At 35.6% G+C, this 21165-nt stretch overlaps 2 protein-coding genes across 2 annotated transcripts; both read left to right on the plus strand.

Annotated features, from left to right (window-relative positions):
• Positions 1 to 408: 408 nt before the first annotated feature.
• LOC132279065 (probable alpha,alpha-trehalose-phosphate synthase [UDP-forming] 11) lies at positions 409 to 4173 on the plus strand. Its single transcript, XM_059780996.1, has 3 exons — positions 409 to 2775; positions 2874 to 3147; positions 3573 to 4173. The coding sequence occupies exons 1-3, from the start codon at positions 782 to 784 to the stop codon at positions 3891 to 3893; spliced, it is 2589 nt and encodes an 862-aa protein (XP_059636979.1). The 5' UTR covers positions 409 to 781; the 3' UTR covers positions 3894 to 4173.
• A 5381-nt stretch (positions 4174 to 9554) lies between these two features.
• On the plus strand, positions 9555 to 20956 carry LOC132279068 (cyclic nucleotide-gated ion channel 17-like). The gene is made up of 7 exons (XM_059781001.1): positions 9555 to 9770; positions 10205 to 10769; positions 14969 to 15181; positions 15372 to 15667; positions 17562 to 17673; positions 19035 to 19271; positions 19753 to 20956. Exons 1-7 carry the CDS (start codon positions 9730 to 9732, stop codon positions 20491 to 20493), a joined length of 2205 nt encoding a protein of 734 aa, XP_059636984.1. The 5' UTR covers positions 9555 to 9729; the 3' UTR covers positions 20494 to 20956.
• The last annotated feature ends 209 nt before the right edge of the window (positions 20957 to 21165 follow it).

Raw genomic sequence — 21165 nt, forward strand, 5'->3', positions numbered from 1 at the left:
AGAAATGTGTATTACTCGGTAATTTTGTTAAAGTGGGCACCTTTCCGAACGTAACTCGTGTTGAAGTCCCCTAACATAAGAAATAATTTCGTGTACCGATTTTTAGTATTTTGGAATACAAACCGACTACTGCCGGTAACAATAGCTGAAACCTAGTTAAAATTACAATAGCTCCTGTGACCGGACCAACTTATTTAGATTTGATAAACTTTAATAACATATGTAGATAAGTATACGGATAAAGATATATTATACGTACAGTGAGAGTGGTGTCTAAGGATAAAGATTTATTATAGTATATATTTATTTTATATATATATATATATGGAGAGAGAGAGAGAGAGAGAGAGAGAGAGGGGACGGTTACAGTTAGAAAGTAGAAGGAAAAAAGCTAGACTACATTGATGATGATGATCATGATCATCACGATTGTGAACCCCAGTCAATCCTGGCCGTCCACACCACCCATTACGTATTCCCGTGTTGCCAAGTCGGTGTCTTCGTTCTTATCCTCTCCACCACCTTCCTTGTACAAAATGAGTTACCATATACATTTCTCATGAAAATTCTATATACTTCCTCCATTCAAATATTCATGAAGTACATGCTTGTAGTTTGTAACACCCACCGATAATACACACCAATAATCACACCACCCACACAAATCAATCATCTAAACCCTTTTTCATCATTTCACATCTATTTCTCACTCAATATTCGGCTTTTTTTCCCTCATAAATCCAATCTGTTGTTTCTGGGTTTTGATTCTTTCGAACCCATTATGCTGTCAAGATCTTGTTTCAATCTCTTAAACCTCGACGATTACTACGGAGTAGATCGGACCCGAATACCCAGGGTGATGACTGTTCCGGGTATTTTATCGGACTTTGACGGACCTTATGATGATGATAACAATGGCGATGAGAGGTGCGACGATGTGGTTTCGTCAGTCACTCAAGAACGAAGAATCATCGTAGCCAATCAGCTCCCAGTGAAAGCTCACCGCGACACAGAGACTAATAAATGGTGTTTCGATTGGGACAGAGACGAGTTGGTGTTGCAGCTGAAAGATGGGTTTCCGGCCGACGTGGAGGTCATCTACGTCGGGTGTTTGAAACCCGAGATCGACCTATCGGAGCAAGAGGAAGTTGCCCAATTGCTGTTTGATAAATTCCGGTGCGTACCCACTTTTTTGCCATCTGATATACAGAACAAGTTCTATCATGGTTTCTGTAAACATTACCTTTGGCCATTGACTCACTACATGTTGCCGGTGACTTCGAATCACGGAGTCCGTTTCGACCGGAGTCTATGGCAGGCCTATGTATCGGCGAACAAGATTTTCGCCGATAAGGTCATGGAGGTGATAAACCCAGATGAGGATTATGTTTGGGTACATGATTATCACCTCATGATTTTGCCCACTTTCTTGAGAAAAAGGTATCATAGGGTTAGACTTGGGTTTTTTCTCCATAGCCCCTTTCCCTCATCGGAGATTTATCGAACATTGCCGGTGCGGGATGAGATTCTTAGGGCGTTACTGAATTGTGATCTGATTGGGTTCCATACTTTTGATTATGCAAGGCATTTCTTGTCATGTTGTAGCAGAATGTTGGGTTTGGATTACCAATCGAGAAGGGGGTACATTGGGCTTGAGTACTATGGTCGAACGGTGAGTATTAAGATTCTACCGGTTGGGATTCATATGGGTCAGCTCACATCGTTTTTGGAGCTTCCTGACACTGCTAAAAAAGTTCAAGAATTGAATGAAAAGTTTGAAGGGAAAATTGTGATGTTAGGTGTTGATGATATGGATATGTTCAAGGGTATTAGTTTGAAGTTTTTAGCAATGGGGCTGCTCTTAGATGAGCACCCTGAATTGAGGGGAAGGGTTGTTCTGGTTCAAATTGTTAATCCGGCGAGGAGTCGGGGTAAGGATATACAGGAGGTCCAGAATGAGATCAATAAAGTTGCAAATGAAGTCAATAGGAAGTATGGTAGGCCGGGGTATGAGCCCATTGTTTTCGTCAATGGCCCCGTTTCAACCCAAGACAAGGTTGCATACTATACCATTTCGGAGTGTTGTGTGGTGAATGCTGTGAGGGATGGTATGAATTTGGTGCCTTACACGTACACGGTGTGCAGGCAGGGCAGTCCGGATTTGGATAAGGCCTTGGGACTTGATGAGTCTGCAATGCCGAGGATGAGTGTTATTGTAGTCTCAGAATTCATTGGGTGTTCCCCTTCTCTGAGCGGGGCAATCCGGGTCAATCCTTGGAACATCGATTGTGTGGCAGATGCCATGAAAATGGCAATCTCAATGCCAGGATTGGAGAAACAAATGCGCCATGAGAAGCATTATAAGTACATTAGCTCTCATGACGTTGCTTATTGGGCTAGGAGCTTCGACCAAGACCTCGAGAGGGCTTGTAGGGAGCATTATCTGAGGAGGTGTTGGGGCATTGGATTCGGTTTGGGTTTCAGGGTTGTTGCTTTGGGTCCTAATTTCAGGAAGCTCTCAGTAGAACACATTGTCTCTGCTTATAACAAGACTAATAGCCGGCTTATCCTGCTGGACTATGATGGTACCATGATGCCGCAGGATTTAGTGGACAAATCTCCTAGCGAGGAGGTTATTTCAGTCTTGAATGGTTTATGCAGTGATCCCAAGAATGTTGTGTTTATCGTCAGTGGCAGAGGAAAGGAGTCTCTAAGCAAGTGGTTCTCTCCATGTGAGAGACTTGGTCTATCTGCAGAACATGGCTACTTTACTAGGTAACCTTGAGCTTCTTTGATTAATTGAGTCATAATTTTAGGCTTCGTGTTATGTTAAATCCTACTATTTCTGATTTGGTTTGTGTCTCATATTGTAGGTGGACAAAAGATTCTTCATGGGAGTCCCGCATGTTAGCAATGGACTTTGAGTGGAAAACGATTGCCCAACCTGTAATGGAGCATTATACAGAGGCAACGGATGGCTCTTTTATAGAGCAGAAGGAAAGTGCTACTGTGTGGCATCACCAAGAAGCTGACCACGATTTTGGTTCATGGCAAGCAAAGGAGCTTCTTGATCATTTGGAAAATGTGCTTGCAAATGAGCCCGTTCTTGTTAAAAGAGGCCAGCACATTGTTGAAGTGAAACCTCAGGTATGAAGCATTTTAACAAATTAAGGATACTGAATTGATTTGCTTTCTGACTAGGATTTGGGAGAGCTTTAATCGTGAACTCCACTAATGAAAGCATGCACCTTTTTCTTTTACCTGTGGTTGGGTGAAGGGGGAAAAAGCATAAGAGCATGCCTCTACCTTATTGACTTATTAATGTTTAAATTTTTTCAAATAATGTGCTGGGATAAAGTTATGTACGTAAGACTTTGATATTCTTGAATTGTTGATTTGTGAGTGGTAGCGCCTAGTTATTTCTTTTTGATTGATTAAAATGTGGATAATATTTCTTTATCTTTGTTAAACAAGAAATTTCATCAAACTCTAGTCCTTTCTATTTTTTCTTTTCATTGTCTTCAATCTTTTCCCTAATTTGTAATGAATGGTTTTCTTCTGGTGAATTGCAGGGTGTGAGCAAAGGTGTAGCTGTGGAAAGCCTCATTGCAACCATGCGCAATATGGGGAAGGCACCGGATTTCGTGTTGTGTATAGGGGATGACCGTTCTGACGAGGATATGTTTGAGAGCATTGCAAGCTCGGTTGCCAACCCATCCTCACCTGCCATACCAGAAGTATTTGCCTGCACTGTCGGTCAGAAACCAAGTATGGCAAAATACTATCTTGATGATACTTTTGAAGTCATCAAGATGCTTCAAGGCCTTGAATCGGCATCGGCACAGCAACCAAAGTCAGCGCATTTTCAGGTGTCTTTCGAAGGGTCTCTTTGAAATGTCTGATATGTGCGGGTAGGGATTGGATGTCTGCTGTTCTAACAGGGCATTAGGAGTAAAGTTGGGAGCAATGTGCTTACTCTATGGTCTTGTCTTTGTTTGTGGGCATCATTAGGAGTCGTTTTGGGGCAATGCGATTGCTCTATGGCCTTGTCTTTGTTTGAAGGGGCAGACTTTAATCTAGGGCTAGTGAGAAAGAAAACTTTGTACAGAAAATAGTTACATTTACAGGTGATCTGAAATCATAGTTGGAAATTTATCAAATTTGTTTATCCAAGTTTTTTCCAGTTCCCAATTGACGTGTGAACTTCCTTTTCTCCGACCACGCAGTATAAGATCCTACTTTGTATATAGAAATCTCTTTACATGCCTTGCAAATATGTTGAATAGTTTTAGATTTCTAAGTAATCACATTTCTCTTAATAAAGGTTGAAGAAAATTCGTAATTGCATGTTTTGTGAATAAATCAGTGATCCCCATCGTTGGTAATCTTGTTTAGATGTCCACCGTGCAGGAGGATATGAATATGACCTACACATGGAACGGCAAAAATGGATGACCATACGCAGATATTGTTTATTATTCTGCAATTTATGATGCATGTAGAAGCCAATTTGGGTGACAATTGTTTTGGTTGTGTTTAATCTGAGTTTGGATAAGGAACAATAAATGAGACCTCAGCTTTTACTTCTCTGCTTCTTAGTGATGTGGTTAGAGGGCGACGGCAAGCCAATTATGTCCCTACAACTCTGGTGGATGATGTTAATCCCTCCTTAAGCAGAATGAAGATTATTGTCCGAGTTGGGTGCCTCGTCATTGTAATGGGACTGCTCATTTGCTGAATAGAAGAGCTTTGCAAGAGAAAAACACAAACTTTGATTGGGATGTTTAACCTAAATGGCTAATGCACGAATTTCAGTTTCTGGTGGTCATTGTTTTTCACTACATACTACTAAGGATGTCTGGTTTGGTTTGTGGATAATCCAGGCAGAACATTAACCTTGTATTTGTGATGCCTCTCACCATGTTGAACTTTGTCTCTCATATCGGTTGTAAAACTTAAAGTTGACCACGCTACATAACCCGGCCTAGAGCGATGATGTAGCAGCTGGAGAACAGGTTTAGAACCTTTTCGGAGGCGGTGGATGGGGTCATTGACAAATGGCTTGAGATTCAAGAAACGTAGGTGATGAACCTCTTCCAAAGAAATGGTTTGATGTAAGTGATTAACTGCAACAAAAAAAGTCTACAAAAGAAGTCGAATATGCTTTCGATTTAGTTTAGATTCTTTATGATCAATGCTTTAGGTACCTTTCTAACGTCAAATTGAAGGATCTTATATATATATATATATAAGGACATTACTATATTACTACATGAACTTGGAATCCACATTGCTATGGTCTCCGGCTGAACTTAGGCATGCTATGATATACTCTCTCTGTAACATATTAATAGTTCATTTTTTCATTTTTTTGCTGTTCCACCATAGCTGTCCTATTTCAAAAATCAACGCACTGTATTTTCAAACCTTCCCAATTTATCCTTATTCCATAAAAATTTAACCTATGAGAAGGGCCTGTATATCCAAATGTGTGTTTCCTCTCCCACTAAAATGGTGTGTTGTGTGAACTTTATTTACTTATACATTACAAATTCAAGTACATGTAAAGTTTACTCCATTTCTGGTACTTTGTTGGAACTATGCATTGTGCTCTAGTATTGTCGTCATAAATGCATTGGATTTCATATTTTATTTATTTATTTATTAACATTGAATTGCATATTAAAACAACTTAGTTTCAGACAAAAATATTTTATTGATCAGAAGAACACAGCTGGATATGTTATGTAATTAATCCAAATTATAAAGTGATCAGTATGATAAAAATAATAATAATAATAATAAATGAGTTTCTATATTTAATCCATAACAATCTTTGACACAGGATTGATTTCCTCGAGATTCAATTTTATAGAGTTGGAAGTTCAAAATGAGAAGAATAGTCTTGATTTCATTGACAGCACACAGTTTCATTTTGCCAGGGTAAAAATGGGGACATTTCTTTGCTTCACATCTGAGTTTTATTGATTATTCTGAAACATAAAACAAGTTGTCAGAACTTTGGAAAAAGAAGAAATATTTTGTCTCCAATCTTTTTCTGTATAAGACTTACCATACTTTTCTCACAGCTGGTTTTGATGTGTTTCCAACTGTATCTGTACTGGTTTATTAGTTTGTTTGCAGTCAAGTTGCTCGAATATTTTGAATGCTTGCTCTTCATAAAGCATTCCGGAATTTTTGCAGTTGAACAAAATTTACTCAATAATAGACCACCTTGTTCGAAATTTGAATTGTTTTATTATTACTATTATTTATTTAATTATTTTTAACTATTTATTTTATTTTATTTTATTTTTGAAGCACAACAGGAGCTCAATAGTTTCTGGGTGAGGACATTAAAAGGGGCGTGCTTGGCATACATGTTTTTAACTAGCATATTGAAGTTTTAGTTTTGAATCAAGTATGCTCAACAAGGGTTCCCCGAAATGCTTGTTACATAACTACGTCCATTTTTTGTCTATAGATCTAACGTTACATTGCAGATTTGTAAATACGTACTCAAAGGACTGTGCCACTTTGGTAGAAAAGCGTAGCCGAACAGTTTGGTTGAGCATTACTTCACTCTTGGATTTAAGACAATGAGACTTCATGTGGATCTCAATGCATTACATCCAGTGATGCACACGCATTGTTTTGGATTTCTCTACGAAAACTAATGTTAGGTTGGTTTGGGTCCTCTACTCCTAAAATTTTGTTGTGATGTGATTAGAATTAAGTACTGCCCGTATATATACACAATATATATATATATATATATATGTTTTTGAAAACTCTTTTCTTCAAACTTTTTATCAGGCACTTCTCTTATTCAAAATATTTAGAAGTCAAACATTGAAAATCTTACATCTATTCTTTTCCCATGCCCTCAATCCTTTTTCCCTTCCCACCTTCTTTAACATTTCCTTCTTTCCCAATTTATTTGAAGGGAGATAACTCCACTTTTTTCTACTTACAATTTTCTTTTTCTTTTTTTCTTTTTTTTTTTTAATTTTATTTTTCTCTACAAATTGAAATAGGATAATTTTATCAATTCATTTATTAAAAAATTTAAATGGCATGACAATCAAAGAAAAGTGGAATATGAATATTATATCTCTCAGCTTTTCAATCGTGAATATATATATGTGTGTGCGCGCGTGTGAGAGAGAATTGCAAAGAGCCTTTTATAAATTTTCAACAGAATGAAGAAAGAAAAAAAAAATCGTAAAATTCTTTTAGTTATCCATTCCGGTTAAACTCATTTTTTTTGTCAAAAGTAATGATAGACTCTACGACACTCCATTGTCGTGAGAATGAATTCATTTTCTTAGTTGTGCATTTTCATAATGTGGGCATTCTATTGTTATGAAAAAGCATGTCAAAGCACTAAAATGTTTTCTTTTGAAGGCATTCCTATCCATTGAACAAGTTAAAACCTTTATTAAAGCTAACACTAACCCGCATACCAAAAAGAGAGCCTTAATCTTTAGACTTTAGCAACCTTCCTTCACGTTTAAAAAAGATTATGAGCAGCAACAGAAGATATGATTCATTTGAAATCCAATTTGCAGAGCACCATAAAATCTTTTTTTAAAAATAAACCAACAATCAAGCAATAACGAAATCATTGAATTTTTTTTTGCTTTTAAACTGTAACACGTGTACTTTATTTTTATTAAGTGCAGATTAAGAGTTCAAAGGATTTCGATTCTAATAAAATTTGTTGAGCTGAGGCCCGATCCAAAGATTTGACCTCCCTTCCAGATAGAGGCCCAAATCAGCCCATTCTATTGGATGGGCTCTGGACCACTCAATCTGGCGAACGCGAATCACGGGATTTGCTAATATTCTCTCTGAACGAGAAAAAATTGATACAATTACAATATTTGCTCTTTTACTTATTTTGAGATTGGAAGACGTGTTTGACTGTTTTGAATCTTTTTAATTGTATTTTGGGAGTTTTTTTAATTATTTTTTTTATTTTTTATTTTTATCCGGCAAGATACAAGTTTGATTGGGAAGGATTCGGAGCAGGGGCAAAGCAAAAAATTCGGGGGTGAGTTTGAATTGTGTAATTAAAATTAGAAAAGTTTATACATTAATTATAAAAATTCTTAAATTTGAGCTTTTAAAAATATAGTTAAAAGAGTCGAAGTTGTAAATTTACTAAATTTCAAGGAGACAAAGACTAAAATTATTTTCAAATTATCTATTTTGGGTCAATATGTTAGTGTTTTGAAAAAAATTGGGGGGCCAATTGAAATTTTTAATAAATTTTAGGGGCAGTACTTACAAAGTAATTAATATTTAGGGGGTATAATGAAATTTTCAAGAAAGTTTGGGGGGGCCATGGCCTGTGCTGGCCCACCCCTAGTTCCACTCCGATTTGGAAGAAAGATAATTTCAAACATAAGATCATATAGTGGGAATACTTGAAGTTTGACCATTTTTAGTTTGGACAATGCAGGTTGGGATTGAGAGTTAAATTGCCAAGACAAAATTGAAATTGCAAGTAGATCCTTATTATAGATACATTTAAAAAAAAAAACTCAACCAGAATAATGTTTCTTAAAGGTTTTTTTTCAAAAAAATAGATTAAAAAAAAAATTTAGGCTAGGTTTATTCCAAATTTAATATATATATATATTTTTGTTGAAATGAATAATAGTTTCTTAAAATTTAAAAAAAAGAAAAAATTAGAATACATCACAAAGGTGGCTAAGTTTATTCCGGTCAAATTAGTTGAAGCTGAATTCAATTAAAAGAAATCGGGTCAAATTTAATGTTAAACATTTCTACTCGGTGGTCTTAAGCTTCTCAAGTGAAATATATATATATATATATTTCTATATATATATATATATATTGATCTACCCCCTCCTTTTTCTTTTTTTGTTTATTTTATAGTTTTTTTTTTACCTTCACAAGATATTCTCACGCTCATTTTTTGCTCTAAGGGTAAATTATTACATAGTGTCGGAAATCACCATTTCACTCATAAGTCAATGAATCAAACTGTGAAAACTTTATGTAACCTTTTTACATACGTGTCAAATAATAAAGTCAGAACAATATAGTAATTTTTCGTTTTAAATCCTGAAACTTCAACACTTCACTATAATGCATCACTAGAATCCGCATTATCAAGTCTTGCTTAACTGAAGGACTTAATTTACTGTATATATATATATATATATTTTTTATTTGCATAAAGTCATAGAAATTAGGCGGAAAATTAAAGTGTGCTAATTTTGTTTTAAATGATATTAATTTTGTTGATGGGTCAATTGGTCGCATCACATGAATATTTCAATGGTTTTCAAGTTAGCGTCCAGAAATATCACTAGACTTCCCATCTTCCATTCATATCAAATGAAGTCCAATAGTGACTGGACTCTGTCCACATACAAATAACTAATGGGCATGTGATTTAATAATACTTTTACGTCAACATATTGTTGACCATTTATTCTATTTAGTGTTATTAATAATAGTATTAATGTTGTATTAATAATACTTTCCCACCAAACAATCATCAAGAAGCAATAAACAAATCTCTGACTATTCCCACTATCACCGTCACTATTCACTCTCCTATCAAAGCCAAAAATCTAACACTCATTTGTAAATAATGGTATGCCAAATTGACTCATTTCTTTGTGGGTAGGTCAATTTCATGTCCACCCCATATGAGAGGAAGAGAGAGAGAGGAAGAGAGTATCAATTTCAATGGCCACTGGTATGGAGCTGAAGAAGCAGAAGATAGTAAGGTATTATGTAGTTTATCATACTTTTTTCCATTTTATTTTCTTTCTTTATACGTATATTCTGTAGTTCCATTTCTGTTTGGTTGATGAGAAAATTTGAAAATTTCATTATTGGGAACCTGGAAACCAATGACTTGACTTTGCTAAGCCTAAACCTAATTCATCAGTCCCAGCTACATGATTTTATTTATTTATTTTAAGAGAGAATATTTTGTTTCCCTCTTTCTTAACTTCATTTTGACTGCAAATAAATTGAGGGATTTCTGTTTGGTTATGGAGAAAATGCAGGAAAAATGAAAAATTGAAATACTGAAAGTCTGAAACTATGATATAACTCTGAACACGAGATTCAGAAATATTGTCGTATTTTATTTTCTCAGTAAACTATACAGTGGATTTGGAAACTTTCTGCTGATTTATTGGTTTATAAATTGTAGATTTTTTTCTGATGTAAAGCAACGAAAAGATGTTTCATGGGGAAGAACTGATCCCTCGCACCTAGAAAAGTCATCTTCTGGGTACCAGGTTTCGTCTTCTTTGTTGAAAATTGATGGTGGGTTTGTGAGTAGGGGTAGAATCTCCCAAGCTAGCACATTTGGGAGGTCTAAGGTATTCCCAGAGGACATTGAGCCATGGCGGAAACGAATGCTTGATCCTGGTAGTGAGATTGTGTTGCAATGGAACCGGGTTTTCATTGTCTCATGTTTGGTGGCACTCTTTGTTGACCCTCTCTACTTTTACCTGCCTAGTATAGCAGGAAGTAAGCACTTGTGGTGCGTGAAGACGGACTTGAATTTGCGGATCATTGTAACCTGTTTCCGGACTATTGCAGATATTTTCTATCTGTTGCATATGCTTATTAAGTTTAGGACAGCTTATGTTGCACCGAGCTCTCGGGTGTTTGGGAGGGGTGAACTTGTAATGGACCGCAAGAAAATTGCCAGAAGATATATAAGATCTGACTTTTTCATTGATTTGATTGCAACACTGCCTCTTCCTCAGGTAATTTTTTTCCTTCCACTTATAATATTGACAATTTACATATAAAATTTGCATATTTTATGATTTGTGTACTTGACTCACCTCAACAATTATAGAAAATACTATCCTTTCTTTCTGGTTGAATTTGTTTCCTGGAAAATTAAGTCATATGCTGTATAAAAGAAAGAAGAAATTTGCTTTAAATCTCTCAAGAACTGCACATATTACCTTGATTTATGAGATACTATGCTTGGGAAGTAATGAACTAGCTAAAAGTATAGAGCTCTGTGTGTTAATGAGTAATATCCAGCTTCTGAGATATCTAATTTATGTGTGGATGTAGCATGATCAGCACAGAAGCAAAAGGCTATGTACTTAATCCAGTCCCTTTGTTCACCTGTTTTGAAAGTTGGCTCAAAGTATATATGTAAATTTAAGTGATGAATTTAAAGAGACAGAGTGGTTGCTTAGTGTTGTCCAAGATGATTGGAGATTTTTGTTTATTAGCTCCAACATTGGGAATGAGTCTAAAAAATTTCATGTTTCGGAAGGGTTTAATTGCCGAATGTTAGGTCTTACTTTAATCTTCTCTTCTTAGCATCCCACATAGCCAGGATCAGCAATGGGTAATAGGCTAATAACCTTTTTGGAAGAGAGGAGTTAGTATTTTATGCTATTGAGTTAAACGAATCAAAGATGTTTTTGGTTGACAACAAATGGGACTTGTGGGGATAAATTGAGGCAATTACAAGTAGGGGTGCACACGGTCCGGTTTGGACCAGATTGGGAGTTTTTCGGGACTAAACCATTTATAATAGTTCCACTATTTTTGAAACCAGACCGAACCATAATGCCCATGGAACCAAACCAAACCGTGAAAAATTGGTTTGATTTGGTTCGGTTTGTCAATTTCAACAACAACAAGAATTTAGATAGAAACTAGATAGAAAGACTAGAAATAACCAAAGACAAACCTTTGGGATGCTTTAGATGATTATGGATATGGAGAACAAGAATTTTAAGAAGAAAAAATGAAAGAAAATTGAGATATATTTGAAAGGAAAGAAAATTGAAATATGATTCAAAATGGAAAATTTGACTTTTTTTAAAAGAAATTTAAGGAATTTAAAGAACAAAAGAAATAAAAAGTTAAGATAATTTTAGAAATTAAAAATTTAAGGGGGGCACATGAGACGTGATTACTTTACTTGATTTAGGTTTAGGGTATGATACACACACACACATATATATATATATATATATTATATATCATAGTAACGGTTTGGTCTGGGCCTGTACCCTCAACCAGGATCGGACCGAAAAATTACGGTTTCATAATTTTGGGTCAGGACCGGACCAAACCATTATACAACTAGCCCAAACCATCCAATTCAGTCCGGTTCAGTCCTGTTTTTCGGTTTACCGGATTTTTTGAACACCCCTAATTACGAGTTTGTGGGGACCTTTTAATTTTTAGGTTTGTTATATGAAGTTGGGATTTATCTTTTGTCTAAAATGCAAAACTTTTCATCTGTTCTCTTGAATTGGGAGTTTGAACTTGGCATTTCTTTTGTCTAAAATGAAAAACTTTTTATCTGTTTTCTTGATTTGGGAGTTTGAACTGTCAAATATTATTGTTGAATGTGATTGGACTCTTTTTTCTTTTCCGATGTAGTTCCCTTGAGGCCTTGTAGTTTAGTTCATATTTGTCGAAGGCTAATGAAGTTTAAGTTTCTTTTTTTATGCATTGATGCAATAGATAATCTATATTTTTGCTTTTAGTTATGTCTCTAGTAGGTTTTAGGTATTTTATTGGATAGAATTGGTCCTCTTGACATCTTTTCAGGGTACATTAATATCTTGAATTTTATCTTAATTTTCATTTTTCTCTTATGGGATAAAAAATTATTGCAAGCTTTCCTTTGTGGGTAAGGGTTCTAATCACTGTCTACCTTATACTATTTTATCTTTTGGGTAAATTACACAGACACCCCTTCAGGTTAGGTCAAATCTCACATAGATTAATATTTTGGTTTTAACTTTCACTCACATTTGGAAGAGTTTATTCGTATTTCACTCACACCCCAAATGTCACTTTTTAGTGGTGTCAAAATATTTTTTACATGCAAAATGACTATACTACCCTTTTGATTTATTGTTGACTTAGAAAATTTGTATTTTAATTTTTTCATGACAAAAATACCCCCAAGTGACCCATAAAAACTATTGTGTACATGCACCCATGATAGCCAATCTCAACAAACCACCAAAACTCCCACCCCCACCCAACACCTCCAACACCTCCACCACCACCCAAAGCCTCTATCATCACCACCTCTACCTCCACTCTCTCTCTTTATATATACACACACACTTATTATTTACAAATTTAGTGAGGTAGAATACTGGAGTTTGACCAAATTAAGCTACCATACTTCATACTTATACAAAAGTTATTATGTATGAACTTCCGTGCCCACCTAGCACATATGTGCTTTCATTTGGATACTCTTACCATAAATTCATTTCAAATTAACAACTTTTTGAAGGAAAAAAAAAATTAATCCAGAATTGAAGATAAGAAGACCCAAAAGATAGCAACACATATCAAGTCGGCTTTGGTTGCTGCAATCTGAGCTAAAACCCAATGTTCACTAACAGATACCAGCCTTTGTTATGCAACACAGGGCATGTTTTTTATGTGCCCACCGTGATGTTTCACTTTGCTGGCACTGACTTGAGTCTGCCAGTATCGAGAACGTTTGAAGAGGTGGAAGATGGTGTGTTGTGCTTAAGTATTGCCCCTGTTGATTCTGATGATGAAGCCGTCTTTGGGAACTTGTCCCAGATGAACGTGTTGGTTGGGTATGACCTTGTGAACAAGAAGGTTTCTTTCAAGCCAACTGATTGCACTAAGGTTTAAGCCACTAGTGAAATTTATTTTATTCTATATGAAATTAGATGTGGTGATTTTGATTTAGTTTTTGGAATCATGCATACGATGATCAATTTAGTATCTTGAATTTTGATTTTGTTTTTCTAAATAACATTTTCTTTATCATAAGGAGGATTTATGTATTGGTATGGGTATCATATAGTTGTCACAGGTGACTCTTTGACTCTGTTGTCAATGTAAAGACTCAAATTTAATGACCGTATCCTTTTTTGTATGTGTGTTCTATGCATTAATGCCCGGTAACTTAGTCCATGTCAAATTGTCAATATGTTGAAAGGGCAAGAAATATACTGTAATAGATTAAGTACAAAACACATCCTAAAGTATACAGTGAAAAAAATTACATCATGTAATGCACATATACTTAGTGAGAGCCCGTACCGGACTAACTAGGGACACATAAGGGCATACACGGCAATCAGATCTGTTTTCCACAATATCGTGATATATATGTGTGTGTGTGTGTGTGTGTGTGTTTGTGTAAATATAGATAGAGAGAGAGAGTAATTTGGCATATGTGGGTCAAAAAATTAAATAGGGGTATTTTTGTCATTTAAGTTCATAGATTTTTTTTGGTATTAAATTGTATTTAAAAAAAAGGGAGGGGGGGGGGGGGGGGGGGGGGGGGGGGGGGGTAAATGGGTCAGTTCACACGTGTTAGAGCCCAAAAAGTAATTTGGGGTGTAAGTAAAACCAAAATGTTCATTTATGTGATATTTGACCTAACCTGAAGGAGTGTCAATGTAATTTACCCTTATCTTTTTGTTAATAGACTGGTAGGGATGTAAGCAAAACGTCACCACTGATACCTAAATGATGTGCATATGAAAAGGTGGATTACGTGATACAAATTGAGAGGTAGAACCAATTTTCACCTTTCCTTATTATTATTTATTTTTTTGAACTTTCACCTTTTCTGCATAAACACAGACTACAAAAGAAAGAAAAGAAATATTTTACTGCTTTTTGGTGGAAGATGTATTTTAACTTCCTGAAAGGAGAGAGTAATTTGCCTGATCTTGTGTTGCTCACCCGGCGTAAAAAAATATAGGGGGAAAATTTAGATAGGCTCTATTCAATCAGTATCAAAGTAATCCTTGTAAATAGTTTGCTTTCAATATATTTTTAGACTTTACATCATGACTATCACACTTATTTCTGTGTAAGCCTATTTCTACATCTATTATTTTCTGTACCTTTATTCTAGTAATATTGTAAAGCTCACTGGGAGAGAAGAATTGTTGGCTTAATATATTTTCTGCAGATTGTCATCTGGTTCATTATACCAGCAACGAGAAGCCCAAGAGCTGATCACAACAACAATGCCCTTGCGCTGATTGTTCTACTCCAATATGTTCCCAGACTATATTTGATTTTCCCATTAAGTTCACAACTTATTAAAGCAACTGGAGTTGTCACGAAAACAGCTTGGGCGGGGGCTGCATATAATCTGATATTGTACATGTTGGCTAGCCATGTATGTAACTTTGAATTATTTCATTTTTTGTTATTTAATTGTCACTATATATTTTTAACCAATTTAGTTTAAAAATTATGTGTTATGCCACTTGCTCACGTTTTTATCATTTTAATATTCCTTTTTCCATTTTTTTCCTGGGAATTTCATAATTGTATTGCGAATTGATGATTCAACTTTGTTCTTCTAGGTTTTAGGGGCAGCATGGTATTTGCTGTCAGTTGACCGGTATACATCGTGCTGGAAATCACATTGCAAAAAGGACCCTACAAAATGCTTTCTTCATTATTTGGATTGTGATGCTTTTGACCATGTTGATCGCAAGAACTGGGCAAATAGTACAAACGTGTTTAATAGTTGTGATCCTGACAATCATATCACTTTCAAATACGGAATATTTGAAAAGGCAGTGCAAAAAAGTGTTTTCTCCTCAAAGTTTCTTGAAAAGTACTTTTATTGTTTGTGGTGGGGCTTGCAGAACTTAAGGTATGCTTTCTCCAATTTTTATCACTTGTATTCATAAAAAAACAATGTTCCTCTACTTTAATGTCTTTATTTCATTACTAGTACCAGTTCTCTGTTGCTTTTGAAAGTAATTCTCCTTTATGAAAACTTAAAATGTGGAACTTCCCAAAGTACGGCAATTTGCATAACAATTATTACGCTAGGTGTTGTAACCTTATGGCAAGATCATGACATTCCAACAACAAATAGGGAACATGGAATCATATGATATATGCTGATACAATATGGTGACCTCTATAATAATTAATACACAAATCTCTCAATGAGTTAACCACACTAAAGTTATGTTAGATGGACATTTTACATGATGTATAAAATAGAGACATTTGGGCATGGGATATGTATCCAACATATTTTGTTAGACACTTGTCAAAAAATAAAGCTTACTATATAATTCTATATAAGAGGGCATGGGCGTGGGATATGTATCCAACATATTTTGTTGGACGCTTGTCAAAAAATAAAGCTTACTATATAATTCTATATAAGAGTTGCATTCATTTTTGTGTCATTACTGTTTCCAATCAGTAAAATGCTTATATTAAACTCTCAATGTTACCTAAATCACCAATCTACCATGGGAAACAAAGAAGAATGTTATAAAAAATATGGATATATAGTTGACCCTATATCATTGGGAGATGGTATTTGATTAGCCAGAAGCTTAGGCACATGTTCATTACCCTACACGGGTACCTGATCCCATGCAGTATATGCCTCTTTTGCAATAATATGTACAGTAGAAATTTTGTTTTGGAAACTATGTTTCAAATAATATCTGATTTTAATAATTTATACTCGTGCTTCAATGTAGTATAGAAATCTTTTAGGTGCCTCCTCTTTTTTTTTTTTTTGGGTATCGTCAATTGTTAACGTTGCTCCGTCTTGCATTTTTAAATAAAATCTCAAAAACATCTTACCATTCAAGCAAAACTTCTTGAAAGTAGGATTACCTTTAACACACTAAGTCTTGCATCATTGGGTTTACTAGGAGGCATAAAATGTGTTGGAAATAGTTGATAGTGATCGAAGATTATGCCAAAAAGAATAAAAATAAAAAGGGATGATTAAAGATAAGGGTTGTCGTAAAGTAGGAAAATTTATCTCTACCGCCATTGCAAAGTCTGGGGAGGGTCAAATGTACGCAATCTTACCTTCACATGTGGAAAGTAATCCTCTTTGTGTTTCGAACCCATGACCTCCAGGACACAATGGATCAACCTTACCATTGTGCCCAGGCCCATCCTCACATTTTCTTTATTGTATTCTTTTATATTATTTTTGGATTGGTAAGTGCATTACCAAGTTATAGATAAATCTGATGGATTATTTACGAATGAATCCATGTTTGATTTGTTATTAATTGGATATCTGACCTGATAGCATGATCCATTAACAAAAAGATTTAATATCAAAAGATTGACAAACAATAAATAGAAAATATTAGGTATTTAAATTTGTTAAAGAAAAAGTGATAAGGTGAGAGAAAATAGAGAGGGAAAAAGAAGAAAACATAATGTTATAAACATTTGATACCTGTGATTTTTTATTTTATTTTTTAATTTATTGTTATCTAAAAGTAAATAATATACTTAGTTCCATATGCTTCTATAAGTGCTTGTAACTCGCTTGATTTGGTAAGGAGTGACTTCAAGATGTATTGGTAACCGCAAAATGCTTATTATAGGTGCTTGGAGCTTTTGATCTTTTTAACCGAACTGATGAAACAACTATTGTAGGAAACATTTTTCCCTTTTTGATTTTGAGAAAGAGGATGCCATTTAGAACCGTTTGTTAATATATTTTAGTATACTTGTTTTTTTTTTTTTTAATATTTTTATTTTAAATTTCTCAGTTCATACGGGCAGAATTTGTCGACAAGCACATTTATTGGGGAGATATTATTCGCTATACTGATTGCTATCTTGGGTCTTGTTCTGTTTGCACATCTGATTGGGAACATGCAGGTGAGATAGCTATCTTGGGTCTTGTTCTATTTGCACGGCTGATTGGGAATATGCAGAGGTATTTGATATAGTGTCTGGTTGATAGACTTGAGCAGTAGCACCTTAATTATTTATGAAAATTTGCATTAGTTTTTCTTTGATAGAAACTATCAGTAAACTAAATTTCTATTAATCCTTGCCAATTATTTTTCCTTTTCATCGAGTACAAAACTCTCATCATATATCATCTTTCATCATATATTGTATGATCAAAATATGTTTAATCAGTGGACTGCTGCTGATGTTCTTTCCAATTTTCTTGTTCCTAATTGTGCATGGCTGATTAATGCTTGCATTGTTACCGGTCCCAGGTTCGACTTTATGACTATTGTGAAAAACATATTCAACTTAAAAGTTGGCTGTCTTTTTATAATAATGTGTCTGCCCATATCAATTCCATGGCGCCTAGGCCACTTTGAATCTATTCAATCTCTTAGAATATGCTAACATCTGTAAGCTTAGATTTGATACTTCAAGCTTAGTTGTACTGATTTGATTTACAACTCGCTTGAGATTTATTCTATGAGGTTCATCTGGATGCGAAGCTCAAGGAAAATGCTTTGAGGCTTGAGTCAAGGTTATTTCTATAGGCAGGTGCTCATGGTAATCATGAATCACGACTGGAGGCTTTCTTAATCTTTTAGGCTTGTTCTGTTCATCTCAGAAATTAAATAAAGTTAAGATAAGGGTTAAGCAACACGAGAATGCATATAACTATTCTCATCAGGTCCAGTCTGGTTTATTATACTGAACTTGTGTGGGATCATCTCAATCATCAGATTAGAGGCCATAAGCTCATAGCCCAATCCCTTTTCCATTTTGGGCAAAAAAGAAATAAGTATTAAATAAAGGTATAAGCATATTGAAGATTAAGATCATAATTTGCATTTTAGTTTGTTAGCCCAACAAGAAAAATCATAAAGATTGCACAGGCGTGGTTGTTGAATCCCATTAAATAGTCTATGATGCTCCCTATTTTTATGACCTACTGAAGCCAATGCATAGTTCGAAACAGTAATTTTTGTTAGATAATGGAGGATGTTCCCCCTCCCTTAAGGAGGGAGACTATTCACTTCGGATGCATGCAACCCCCCCAAGCCACATGTATTGGGTAAGTCCAGGAGGAACTGAACTCAATACCTCTTGATTATTATCAAGACGCTCTAGCCAACCCAGCTATCTTTTTTGGGTTTATTTTTTAGTTTTTGTTTACATTTAAATTAAAGTTGTAAATAGAGTTGAATATTCTATATTTACCCTTCAGCCTTCTGTTAATAATAATAATAATAATAATAATTTGGGGTTCTGTGTTTTTTTTGTAGACGTATTTGCAATCTATAACTGTGAGGCTTGAGGAATGGAGACTTAAGCGAAGAGACACCGAAGAGTGGATGAGGCATCGCCAACTCCCTGAAGATTTGAAGCTACGTGTTCGGCGTTATGTTCAATATAAGTGGCTTGCAACTCGAGGAGTAAATGAAGAAGCTATCCTACATGGCTTGCCTGCGGATCTTCGTCGTGATATCCAACGTCACCTATGCTTGGACCTTGTTCGTCGTGTATGTTCTTCCCTGACTATGTTTATTTTACAGTTTTAAAAGCTCGTGGGTATAGTTAAACTCTTGCATTATTTTGTCCGTAATTATGATTTGGATGATTCAACGTTGTGCAAGTGACTTGCATCCTCAGAGATATCTTGATTGGCATGTGTAACTTCCCTTTATGAACTCTCCTGTCACCAATATATCAAAATCAAACCTTCTTTATGATCCAAGCGTTGCTTTGTTGTGTGTATTTGCAGCTTCCTAAGATCTCATCATTTGTTGGATTCTTGTCAAATGTGACTGCTTTGCCAGTAAAAGTGGGATTTTTTAGCCATTAGTATCATATCTTTAGAATTTCCCCCCAAGTTGAAATCCTGATAGGCCCATAAAATTTCACATTTCCTATATTTATTGTACATCCATTGATATAAAATACATTTACCAATCACTTCAATCTTTTACTAGTACATTACCCTCGCTTTTCTTAATTTGGCAGGTACCATTCTTCTCAGAAATGGATGATCAGCTACTTGATGCAATATGTGAGCGTTTGTTCTCCTCGTTGAGCACCAACGATACCTATATTGTTCGTGAGGGTGACCCTGTAACACAAATGCTCTTTATTATTAGGGGGAGACTGGAGAGTTCTACTACAAATGGTGGCAGGACTGGTTTCTTCAATTCGATTACATTGAGACCTGGAGACTTTTGTGGGGAGGAGCTACTTGCATGGGCTTTGCTTCCAAAATCCACTGTCAACTTGCCTTCTTCAACTAGGACAGTCAGAGCACTTGTTGAAGTGGAAGCGTTTGCTTTGCGGGCTGAAGATCTCAAGTTTGTTGCTAATCAATTTAGGCGCCTCCATAGCAAGAAGCTGCAACATACATTCCGGTTTTACTCCCACCACTGGAGGACATGGGCAGCCTGCTTCATACAGGCTGCTTGGCGACGGTACAAGAGGAGGATTGCAAAAGATTTCAAGACAATGGAGTCTTTTGCTTTGGATGATACCTTTGCTTTGGATGATAAAGTGGCTACCGAGTCCAGCCAAGAGGAGGAACAGGAACACTATCATGTCGGTTCCAGTCAACAGACAAAAATGAACCTTGGAGTCACAATATTGGCTTCAAGATTTGCTACAAGCACAAGGAGAGGAGTTCAGAAGACTAAAGGTATGGGGCTGCCAAAATTACAGAAACCTGAAGAGCCTGATTTCTCTGCTGAGACGGATGATTAGTTACTTGTATCTGCTAGAGGTATATAACAGCTACAAGTTTCACTACCAAGGGTGAAACCCATTGCTGACGCGCTCCAAACAAATGTCTCCAAAGGAGCCTAAAATTCCAAATCTCGATTATGAACAGATTCCAGATGCTCTCAAGTGTTATTCCCTTGTTAGTGCACCAGGTCAATGCTGGGAAGCTTGTATCAAGAAAAGCCTAACTGGGTACTCTGTGTAACTTATTACGTGTAATTTATGCTCAATATTGTATCTAGTTTGTCAGTTTTGCGGTATGTCCGCAAGCCACAAAAAAAAAAAAAAAAAAAAAAGGGAATCAGATGTGCACTGTGAACCTTGGAAGCATTTAGTGATCTTGTAACCCTAATCGTCTGTTTTCCCGATATCTGTAAGGTTGTCTCGTCCAATCTACTAGAAAATGATGACAATGAATTATACATATATAAGAAACTTTACTGAATACAGCTAGTTATTACGAGTGCATGATATTTCAGAAGTATCTCCGCGATTGCCCCACCTGCATTGCATGTGCACTTTACAGTTAGCAATCGGACATATGGGCTTGCTTCAACTGGGTGGGTTCAAGATGACTCTGTAGTTAGGGCCAAACTGAAATCCTAAATAAGTGTAAATCTAATTCCAACTATTAATAATTGAGCTGGACTCAAT

Source organism: Cornus florida, unplaced genomic scaffold (assembly GCF_030987335.1).
Source record: "Cornus florida cultivar Cherokee Brave unplaced genomic scaffold, ASM3098733v1 CherokeeBrave_3.0.0_Hap2_Chr10, whole genome shotgun sequence".
In the NCBI taxonomy this organism is placed as follows: Eukaryota; Viridiplantae; Streptophyta; class Magnoliopsida; order Cornales; family Cornaceae; genus Cornus; species Cornus florida.